Here is a 12,044-nt window from a genome sequence, read left to right on the forward strand (position 1 = left end):
CTGCTTAATGTTTGTGGCTCCTTGGAATCCAGAAGGTTCTTTAAAAATCCCTGAAATCTCCACGGTGCCAGCTTGGGTGACCGTACAAAATATTCCAACCAACTGCTACTCTAGACTTGGAATCTCGCACATTGCTTCAGGTCTAGGTGAGCCCATGCTTACACATAAGCCAAGGCTGGATCCCTTAAACATTGGAGAGGCTAAGATCTTGGTTGAAATAGAGCTCGACAAAAGTTTTCCCAAACAGATTGCATTGGACGATAAGCTTGGTAACATATTCTTAGTTGATGTGATCTACTCTTGGATTCCATCAACTTGTGGAAGATGTGGAAGTTTAGGTCACAAAGCAAAGAGGTGTCTACTAAAGGAAGACAAGATTCCACCAACAGATGAAAAAAGATCTGAACACAAGGATTTGAATATCCCAATAGTTGATATAGACTCTCTTTTGGATAATACCGATTCTGATGTCCAGCAGAATCAACATGTTCCCTTTGAATTCGGGAAGCCAGTAGCATCCTCAACGGACATTAGTTCTTCACCAGCAACTACAGAGTTTACGTCTCCTCAAGTAGCTAATTCTCACAAGGACAGCCCTGCTACTCACGGTAATTCACTTCCGAATGCAAAGTTTACTCTATCTTCTACACTAGCATGTACATCATCTGCTCACACTTCTTTACAAGTTATGGACGATGCTCCATCAGAAATTATCATGGATGAGGATACAATACTCTCAGCAAGTGATCCTTTAAAAATGACTCCTCTTTCAACCGAGTCAATCCAAGATGTTAGTAACATGGAAAGTGATTTTCATATTACTGAACAAATGGATGAAGTTGGAAGCATGACAAGAGGGGGTCGGTTGATCAAACCGACACAAAAGTACCAAGATATGGGATGGATGACAGTTCGTGGAAAAGGAAAACGAGGCCGTAGAGGTCGAGGTTCCTATCAAGCGCATTAATATCCTTTTTAGTTTAGTTAAGCTAAGAGTTGTACTAAGTTTTCAAACTTTTATAGCTCTTTTTTATGTCTACTTCATGTATCACACTTTCTCAAATTATGTGATTTAACAAATCACATCTGTACTTTGTTTTAAATTTTAATGAAAGCCTTTTTTACAAAAAAAAAAAAAGACTGCGGCTCATAATCTCTCCTGTAACTTAGGATATCTCTAACCATTTTTATTTTAGAGATTTTTATTATAGAGAATTGAAATTTTGTCCTAATGTGTTCCTTCATAACAGAGGCAAATTTACCATTTCTCTATAATAGAGAAATACAACAGAGCAAAAAATTCATTTCTATTTTACTTTTATAATAAAAAATTTTAAAATAGAGGTGAAATGGAAATGGTCTTAGTGGCATAGTATAGGTGCAGCTGATTTTGTTTTGGTTTCCCATAAATGTTTTAACCATTTGCAAAAATAAAGCAAAAGAAAATACAAACCCGTTCCATATTACATGAGCTACAAGTTAAGCTCATGAGTACGTGCAATGTAAGTTCGTTCTCTTAAAGCATTTCCGGTGTACATTTCTATATTTTTTTTCTGAAATAGAGATTTTTGTTGCAAAGTTTGATTTTTTTTCTAATGTATGCATATATAATAAGATTTTTAATTATATACAAAAATATAAATGAATCCTATTTTTTGCCTTTATATTTAAAAATGAAGATATCAGTTTTCTATATTTTTGTCTATAAATAGATGAACTCTATCATAAGTATACATTGGAGCAAACTCACTTTTATAATACAGCTCAACTTTAGGTTTTTTCATTTTATATACAATTCAACTTTACGTTTTACCATTTTATATAAAAAGCACCAGGATAAGCTTCAAGAGAAATTGAACCATAAACTGAAAGACATTTGTTCGTATTTATTAAATAGATGTTATAATCGAGGTATTAAGCATCGAGGTATTAAGTTGCAACTGCACAATACTATAGATTTCTCCATTGTTATAAACTAATCAGGGATGGTAGACTTTTTCTCTCTCTTCTCTCTCTGAGATTCCGAGAGATTAAGAGTCGCGGTGGTCCCTTCGACGGTGAAAAATTTCGATTCTGGTACACGGTGGTCCTCTCGACGGCGTGTAGCCGGCTCTTGTTTCTAGTGGTTCGCGCTCCCTCTAGCGGAACTATCTGGCTTCCGTTTCACGGCGATGAAGCTCTGACGGCGTTTATGTGCTCTATCTTGAGCCAGTTCGGTCGTCTGCGGTGGTGATCGCTGGTTATAGTATCAAATGTTTGGGTTGGTGCGACCGAGATGTGTGACGTGTTCTTGGTGTGTGAGGGCCTGAGCTTGGATGAGCTCTCGATTTCGTTTTTCGATTGAGCTCTCCATCACGTTCGATTGAAGAAGCTGATTCCAACAATCTTCCAATACAGTCGTTGGAGGTAGATTCGGTGGCTCTGGTTAAGGTCCCGGTTGATTTCGGTGTTGTGGGTATGATTCCGGCGTGGTCCGGCGAATCTTGCGGTTCTTTCTCGTCTTCGCCGACGCTAACTTAGTGATTCGGTCACGTTCGGTGACGGTGTTTGGTTGGGTGACGTGTGTCTTCCCTTGATGTTAAAGGTTGACACGTGTCCTTCTTTTTCGTTAATCTTAACACGCGTTTTGTTGGTGTGTTTTCGTCGGTTAGGCCGATTAGGTAGTTTGGGCCGAAGACCCTGTTTTGTGTTTGGGTTTTATTTGGTCATTTGGTTTAGGTTTTGAGAAGATGAGCCTTGTTGTATGGTTTTGTTTTTGAGCTATTGCCTTTAAATAAAATTTAGATGGAAAAAAAAAAAAGTTGCAACTGCACATGGCATATAACACGAAAACAGAGTAAAGATATGACAAAAGTTTTTACTATATGGGAAAATGTTAAGGAAAAGAACCAAAAATCAAACTCACTCCGTTTCGTCTTCTTTCTCAAATGAATCAATATTAAACATAAATCATGACACACGTGAAATTAATAACATTACTTTTACATAGCGGCCGGAGCTAGAGCAGGGGCTGAGGTGTCGGAGACAGGACCTGAATTAGGCTCGGAAGGCCCAGGAGCGGCACCGGAACTGAGCATTTCCAACATTGAACGGTGAGGATTTATCCGCTGAGCATCACATAGATCAGGTAAAAATGCACCTGCATGTAGTCAATTGGTACGTTACGTCAAATTTACACTTTACATACATATTGTACCAGCGTAATTTGCGTAACCATATTATGCAGTAGATAAATCACTATCATTCAAATAATAGTTAAGTTAGTGAAGCATAACAATCAAGCTCCTACCCAAATTCCTTGCTTTGGCGATAAGAAACGCCCGAAATATTAAAGTAAGTTTCATGCATGCTTAGAAAAAGGACCCGACCCAAGGTCCCAAGGAATATAGCAAAAACACATAAAACACACAAGTACTAGGTAATAACCCGCGCCATGCGCGGAGTGAAATAATTGATTAGATTATTTATTTTACGTTATAATAAAAAAATTTGTCGTATAGATTTTCAAGGGATGGGCATTCAGATATCCGTTCGGATCCAGTTGATCTATTCAGATTTCAAATTTTTAGAGTTAGAAATTTAAATATGATTCGGATATTTACAAATTTTGGTTTGAATTTGGTTTAGATTTGGTTCAAACATCGTAGGTTCGATCGGTTCAAGTTTGGGTACCAATTTTAATAATGTAATGTTTTAACAAAAATCCAAATGTACTTAATCCTCAAAATTCAAAATTCAAAATACTAAAAAACATAAAAAATTGAATAATGTAAGACTAAATAATTAAAATTACATAAAAATAATTCAATTTAAATATTTAGATAGAGAAAAATATATATTTTCAGTATTTTGACCCATTTTATTTTAGATATTTTCATATTAATGAATATGTAATAGATATAAAATTTCAAATAACTAATATATTTAAGTATATAATTATGTTTTAGATATTTTTGGTATCCAAAATATTCCAGTTAAACTTTTAGATCCAATTGAATACTTAATAAATTTTAGTTTTAGTTTGTGTTTAGTATTATTTTCAAATCAAGTTCGGTTCGGTTCTTCGGATCCAAATATTTTACCCAGACTTACTTTTTCCTACTGATATAAAGAAAAATAAATAAATGTAAAATTAATATGTTGGGCTTATTTTTACATACAATACATAATTATTGGACCATACTTTAAGAATACCAATAAAAATAATTGGGCGTCGTGTCAATATTTTTGGGCATGTTACAAAATTATCGTAGTTTATAACCAATAACATGTACTTTCTTACAAAAAAATATTGGTAAATATAATAAAAACATGATAAAATCGAGTGAAATAGGTTAGATTTGCGTCGAAAATAATGTGATCACTTCATTTGGTACATGAATTCTGTTTTTCAATCGATTTCGAGAATTTTCTTTTCTTTTAAAGCTTATTGATTTCTGATTTTTTTTCTAACAATATGATTATGTTTCTAATTCTTGGTTTGATATGAAAACTCTGTAAAGAAAAATAATACTTGGCTAAACTAAAGATCCAACTTTGTGTGTGATATTTTTCACCTCAGTTTCCTTAATTCATAACTAATCACAATTATTTGTTGCTTTCGTATGCATAAACCTCAACCAAGGCCAAGTTCGGCAAAATCCGAAACTTTCAATTTCTAAAAACATTCTAATTCCATCATTTTAGTTGATGTGAATCTTAATGATTTTGTAATTTATTTCTTTTAACAATGATATTATTCAGTTCTTGTCCGGACATAACTTCAATTAACTAATACAAACATTCAAAATCCGAAAACTATAAATGATGTGATTAAAAGAAATTAGTATGTGAACACATTAAATTGTCTGCGATAAAGTTAAGAAAATTAGTATGTGAACACATTAATTGCTAAATGCCTATGAAGATGACACGTAAGCATTCTAAAATTGAAATGATTGTGAGGATGACACGTGTCAATGTGTGTGAACACATTTATTGCAAATGCTTCTCTTTTAATATATAAGAGATATGATTTCTTACTTCATTAATCAGCCATATTGAACATAGTTTCAACTTTCTATTTACAGTAATCACTTGATTTTGTTCCTATTTTCGTAAATACAGTTTTGTTTTCACTTTTTGGTTCGAATATCAATGTCTCAACAAATGTCTTTTGCAAAAAATTCAGTTACGTAGGTATAAATACTTTAGCACAACAAAAAGAAGGGTATTTATGCTTTTAGTTAATAAATATACAAACGTGTATACCTAATTAATTATTAAAATGGACTTACACTGATTAAGTTTTATTATATACAGTATATATGAAGACCTTTTATAACAACATTCAAATATTTCATCGGAATATCGATCAGACCGACCCTTAAATTTTGAAGGCTATAATCAATTTAATAACAATATTAATATTTTTTAACAATTATAAAAACTTATGTTTACTTAAATAATTTATTAGATTATGGAGATTTTACGCCAATGTTGTAGACATTTTACACCAATGTTTCACCTGCCCATGCCGAAACCCCGTCTTAATATATCATATCATATGCAGGTTATAAGATTTACATATCTACACACACCAAGAAAATGTCAACGTACTCGAGAAAAACTTAAGAAAAGCTCAAGATGGTACCTTCACCGGCTGCGAGATTGAAATAAAGATCGAGAATGTTAGGACAATAATCCAAACAAGCCGGAGAGCAAAGCTTAGCGGCGAAACCTGCCTCCATCATTGCGTCCGACGAGATCCCCACTGTTTTCCGATCAACCCCACAAGCAGCTACACACTCATCGCTCTCCACGTGGTTTACAATCCCTTCAACCTCCACCGCGGAAGTCCGGCAAGTGTATTCTCCTGCAACGTTAGCTGTCTCCAACAAACATCTATTCCCGGAAGCCGATATCGAGAACGCGCATATATTCGTGGGCAGGTTCTCGCAAATGATTCCCTCCCCTATAGGAAATACAAAACATAGACATAAAGAAAACAAAAATGAAATGTTCACATAAATGATTTTCTTTTCCTATGGTTTATCTTAAACCGGTCATGTTATCAGTCAAAATGTAAAATCTATGGTTTATTCCTTTGATCTAAAAACTGAAAACATGTCTAACCAAGTATAATTTTTGAGATAAGAAATATGGAAAAGATCTTAGTGTTCTTGATCATGATCTTGGGTCAAGTATATCTGTACGTACCTAAAGCGGCATGAAGAAGAGATGAGAGAATGAGAAAGATTGACAGTTTGAGGTAAGAATAAGACATTGTTTCTGTTTTTTAGGTCTCTCTTCTTGTCTTTCTCCTTTATTGATTTTAGGGGTTTAAAGTTAACTTGATTAAAGAGTAAATAGTAATATATAGAGAAGATGGGGATATAATTCGTATATTGAAGAAGATGCTGTGAGGTTTGTGAGTACATTGTATATATAGAAGATCTTTTGATGAATGATTTGTATATACTAATTAAATTTTTATTCTATATAGCATCCTCTAGATATGGTTTTATATATCTATATTAAAGTATTTGATAGGTTTTTGTCCAAAAAAAAAGAAAGTACTTGCTAGGCTTTTGTCGATATTCAAAAAGTTTATCGAAGCAACTATGGTTATTATGTAAAGTATTGTGCTTCTTAAAACTTATATAATGATTTTTATATGAGAAATTACTTATAATGACTCAAATAATACATGTAATGACTATAATAACTCATAAACTTTTGTAATTACTAGACTAATCTTTAAGACGAATGAAAGTATCAAAACCCCCTCCAGAAATTTTAGAAGAAGCTATATTAAAAAAAAAAATCCCTAAATTTCTCTCAACTTCATACTCGCCTCAAGCTTTCTCCTAGGAATGGCAGTGTCGGCCTCAAATCTGTCCACGGCGGGACTGAGCAGATCCGTAGACGACGAATCTCTTGGAGTTCCTCAGCGAGCTGCGTGAAGAGGAGTCTCTGGAATGGGTCGGATTTTAGGGTCGACAGTAATTTTTACCTTAGATCTGTTTAGATTCAACTCTGGTTGTCTTGTCTTGCATAGTTCTGGGATTCGGCCTGGTGTTCTAACTGTTTTTCAGATCAACTTCGGAGAAAGGTGATGTGTTCTGGTGTCGGAGAGTGAGTGAGCCTCTATACACGTGCTGCTGATGGAAGCGCTTTTAAGAAATGGTACTGTTTTGATTCATCGATTTGAGTTTTCTTAGGGTTCAAACTAGATTCCTCATGCTCTGTTTGATATCACGAGTGCGGAGAGAAACGAAGGAAAGTGAAGAGATTCAAGTTGAAGATGAACCCATACCACCATTTGTCTTCTTCTTTTAGGAGAAGCTACCTTGGGAACAAGGAGGAAGGTATGTGATACGAACCGGACTGATGAAGATGGGCCAACAATTGGGCTTCGTTTACTTTATTTTTTTATTTACTGTCTAAGCCTTTTACACTACTATATGTACTCGAAAACATATCAGAGAAAGGTATCGATTACGATCATTAATCAAACAACGGGTTCAATCCCTAATTTCTACCTCTATCACTTCTCTTCTCCCTTTGCTCTTCGTCATTTCTCCCTCCCCTTCTGTTCTACAGATTCGATCCTTCCAGGATCTTATCATTGGTATCAGAGCTCAAGTTCCTCTCGACCTTGAGGTTTAAAAAAAAAAATGGTTTTCAGTGATAAGCTCGAGAAGCTACTACAATCACACAAACAGATGGATGTGGATCGAAAACTGCGTGAGGAGCTTCGACTGGACAGTCAGAAACTGCGTGAGGAGCTTCCGCTGAACAAGCTGACCGAAGGTTTTATCCCTAAAAGGTTTGAAGATATAAAACCCAACGGAGGTATCCGGTTCAGAAGGATTCCGATCAAGCTAATCTACCACATATCTCGATTTAAGACACTGAAAAGTAAGTCACCCAGAAGAACTCTTGATTTGCCTGGTTCGTTAGATCTTACAAAGCTTGAGACATCTCAGAGGAGTTGTATGATAGTGAAGACTGTGAAGATGAAGAAGCATAATGATTGTGAGAAGAGAGCCACACGGATTAAACTCGCAGTAGCTTGTAAGAGTTTAGGAATGTTCTGTGAATCTTCGGGGTGTAGAGATACTAAAAATGATTTGCAAATCCACATGGGAAGGAGACAGATCGTTGATACAGGAGTGAAGCGAGAGACGCATCCCTTTGCCTCTCATATTCCTATGGATATAGATTGTCACGTTAATACGTTGATAGGGGATCATAGTATCTTCGCTGAGGAGGTTAAAGCGCTAGAACATGATGATCCTGAGGCTGTGATGAAGTCTTTGCAGGATGAAGCAACACTGGAGTCTGAATCGGAGGAAATAAACAAGTATAAGAGCCGTGGCAATCATTCTCAGGTCCAACAACAGATGAGGCAACGAGAGAAACGAGGGTTTCATAAGGTTCGGTTCAAAAGTTAGACTTCACAGAAGCTGTATAGTAACAGATGAGAAGGTTACAAAAGATGGGGAACTTTTCAAGCTGGAGAAATCAGAATTGCTTCACAAAGGAAGAAAGTATACAAGAAAGCTTATTGTCAGATGGTACTATTATAAGGTGAGGAAGCGAGTTAAGCCGCTTGGAGCCGTGGAAACGGGGTTCAAATGTCTCTCGGAAGCTGGGACTGAAGCAGGCTATAAGGCAAGATCCCTTATTTATGATGTGGGCGTGATGCTTCCTGAGACGGTAGAAGTTCGAAGATCTCAGGTTCAGGAGTGGAACTATAAGGTGAGGAAACGAAGGTTATGGAGAAAAGACATAGTTTCTTCCACCAGGGCTGAATCTATGAGTCATCTGAAAGGTGCAAGAATATTCTTAGGTGTAAGAACAGATGGACGAGAACAACGATCTGAGGGACAAGAGCGCCTTACATCGAAGGACAGTGGAGAATTTGGGATTGGTTTATATCCTTGGGGTCCTGATGATAAGATGGAAGATACAAGGGAGTTTGAGATAGACTTGACAGACCAGAAGCAATTCATCAATTCTGCTAAGGAGTGGAAGCTTGATGATTTGTATGAGAAAGATGCTAGTTATAGACGCCTAAATTGTAATCCCATGGGTATCGGCAAGGACATCAAGAAGAGTGAACTTCAGGGATCAAATCTGGGATGTCATAAAGGCAAAAGAGATTCTTCACAAGGGAGACATTCTATGATCTCACAAGAGACTCCAAGCTTGAGCAACAAACAAACTCTGAGACTAAGAAAAGTAGCCGTTCGAGGTTGGGGTCATAGAGTTTAGTTTAAAAGTGGAAGTCATAAGGGAAATGAACTCGAGCCAGACGGACTTTCAGATGAGTTAATGGGGGCGAATTCACCGACTGACACAGAAAGAGACTTGGTTCTACCAATGGGGTGTGATCATTACTCTAAGTGGTGTCAGGTTAACTACAACAGTCGTGTGTGGGAACCAGGAGGCCTCGTTAGCCTGATTCCAGGAAATTGGTTTGAGAAGTATCACCATCTTGGTAGACTACTAGTAGAGAAGGTTATGTGGTGTGCATTAATGAATGATCGCTTTGAAGGTTTAAGTAAAGAAAACTCACGAAGAGCTGCAGGTTTATGGATGCAAATGAGGAAGGTGATCTATGATGCTGCTGTGAAGCCGTTGTATTTACGTCTGTAGAGAGATGAAGGATCTGAACCTATGATTGGTTATGAATGGGATCCTGGTGGGGTTAGCGTTGAGAAAATTTAGGAATTCGTTTTCAATATAAAATGTTGCTTGCTTGAGATGGAACAGAGTATGAAAAAGTGTTATGCTAACTCAGAGTTGGAGTTGTTTACGAGAAAGGTCCATCACATGAAAGCGGAAGGTGCGGATTCTAACCATGGCAAGTGTGATGCTCTAGTAGTAAAGCTTGAAAAGAGGCTTAGAATGGTTCAGTGGGTGGAGCAAGACAAGAGAGACAATGGTGCTAGAATTGGAACGATGCGGAATGAAGGGCACATCGTACTCTCTACTTCTGATATGAGAGCTTACTCTGAGTCATTATTAGATTATGGGAAGCACAACAAGCAGACGAGGTGGCTCCTTGATCACACTATGACAGCAGTGGTACTGAACGAAGATACACCTGAAAATGACACAAATGGACGTTACTTGTTTATCAATTCTGATCCAAGAGAGAAGGTGGAGTTCTTTGTCTATGATTGGTTCCAATCACCAAGGCCACCAGAAATGGATCACGACAAGGGTGGGCTAGGTACAATGGTTTCTGTGTCAAGGAAACGTGGTCTCAGCCAGAACATTGGTCTCGTCTCGGTGTCTAATTTTAATGGCAATGGAATGAACATGAAGAAGGTACAAAGACATCCAGAAGACATAGTTATGGAGGAAGCTGTTTTCAGAAAGGGTCGAAAGTTGGAGATTGCTATCATCATGAAGCTGACCAGAGGCAATCACAAGTTGAAGATACAAGAAGGCAACAGCAGTTCATACAACTTGAGGACAAGTTGGATCTTCAGGAGGGGAGTATTGATATGAACCGGACTGATGAAGATGGGCCAACAATTGGGCTTCGTTTACTTTATTTTTTTATTTACTGTCTAAGCCTTTTACACTACTATATGTACTCGAAAACATATCAGAGAAACGTATCGATTACGATCATTAATCAAACAACGGGTTCAATCCCTAATTTTTACCTCTATCACTTCTCTTCTCCCTTTGCTCTTCGTCATTTCTCCCTCCCTTTCTGTTCTACAGATTCGATCCTTCCAGGATCTTATCAGTATGTTTCAACATGTCAAGAGAGGTATCAGCGTATTCACAATCACTCAGCTCATAGTCGAGGCGTCCAAGTGATAATTGCAGGTGCTGGTGGTGCGTCTCACTTATCAGGTATGTCTTAAACATGAACTCATCATGTCCCTACAAAATTATTAGATTTTCTGAAATAAATGTGATTTTTCTAGGTATGGTTGCTTCACTCACTCCTTTGCCTGTGATTGGTGTTCCTGTAAGTGCTACTGTTTGGATGGAGTTGATTCACTTCTCTCCATCGTTCAGGTACGTACACACTGTTTCATGTTGCACTTAAGCTATTACTTGGTTGCAATTCTTAAACCTTTATCTTTTTTTTACCAAAGATGCCTAGAGGTGTTCCTGTCGCCACAGTTGCAATTAACAACTCCACCAACGCAGCCTTGCTTGCTATCCGGATGCTGCGGATCTCTGATACTGTCTCGTCTCAAGGCTCTTCTTATTTTTATCTTTTGTTACATAGTCAGAGTGAACAAGAATGAATAAGACTTGTGGGTTTCCTTTGGTTGGTCAGGATGAGTCAGTACCAGAAAGACATTAGACAGAGAACATGGTTAAAGGAAAGAAACTTGAGCAACAAGGCTGGGAGTCATATTTGAACCAATGAATAATATTGCTGGTCAGAACTCCTATGGGTTACTGCCAATAAGATCTTGTTGAGGGATCAGAGAGTTAGCATCGGTTCTTGTGTTGTTGTTGTCACCAGTATACATAGTTCTCTATTGAACCGGTTTAACCGCTGATATTATTACGATTTGTTTCCACACAGGCCACATACAAGTTTAGATTAAACATTTGTATTACTACTATAAGTGATTATTGGTTTTTTATATAAAAAGAGGTCGAGTTAGATTAGATTATTGGTTTTTTATATAAAAAGAGGTCGAGTTCTTAAAGCTTAATGTATCACTCAAGTAAAATGACAAATGCAACCGGTCGTCAAAGCTACCATTTACTTCTTAAAAACTCTTTTTGATCTCTAAAGATGGCAAAACCAGAGGTCGAAATTACACATCTACTTTAACAGATCTAGATCTAAAAGTTACAGATCTGAATCTGAATAACCAAATGTTCAAGATGACAACTTGATAAAGAAGTAAAAAAAGAAGAAAAAAGATGACGACAGTAAGCAAAAATTTACCTAATTCTTGTATTAATCTAAAACTAAATCAGATTCAAAATTAACATAAACCGGATTGAAATTGAACATTAAATTAAATTTGATTTACATATATCTAGATTTCCGTCAACAAATTTGC

General features: G+C 36.7%; 1 protein-coding gene and 1 pseudogene across 1 annotated transcript; one reads left to right on the top strand and one right to left on the bottom strand.

The window, feature by feature from the left end:
* Window positions 1–837: 837 nt before the first annotated feature.
* LOC106414333 lies at window positions 838–6,520 on the bottom strand. Its single transcript, XM_013855005.3, has 3 exons — window positions 6,199–6,520; window positions 5,633–5,953; window positions 838–3,139 (listed from the first exon to the last, which is right to left on the bottom strand). Exons 1-3 carry the CDS (start codon window positions 6,263–6,265, stop codon window positions 2,982–2,984), a joined length of 546 nt encoding a protein of 181 aa, XP_013710459.2. The 5' UTR covers window positions 6,266–6,520; the 3' UTR covers window positions 838–2,981.
* Window positions 6,521–6,581: 61 nt separating this feature from the next.
* LOC125591120 lies at window positions 6,582–11,646 on the top strand (annotated as a pseudogene).
* The last annotated feature ends 398 nt before the right edge of the window (window positions 11,647–12,044 follow it).

This window comes from Brassica napus, chromosome C8 (assembly GCF_020379485.1).
Source record: "Brassica napus cultivar Da-Ae chromosome C8, Da-Ae, whole genome shotgun sequence".
Taxonomy (NCBI): domain Eukaryota; kingdom Viridiplantae; phylum Streptophyta; class Magnoliopsida; order Brassicales; family Brassicaceae; genus Brassica; species Brassica napus.

Excerpts from the sequence above, each read along its gene's own strand:
- LOC106414333 (XM_013855005.3), bottom strand. The coding sequence starts at position 6,265 with ATGTCTTATTCTTACCTCAAACTGTCAATCTTTCTCATTCTCTCATCT. Across the intron at positions 5,954-6,198 it reads TCTTCTTCATGCCGCTTTAG|GGGAGGGAATCATTTGCGAG; the intron begins GTACGTACAGAT and ends TATTTCCTATAG. Across the intron at positions 3,140-5,632 it reads CAATCTCGCAGCCGGTGAAG|GTGCATTTTTACCTGATCTA; the intron begins GTACCATCTTGA and ends GACTACATGCAG.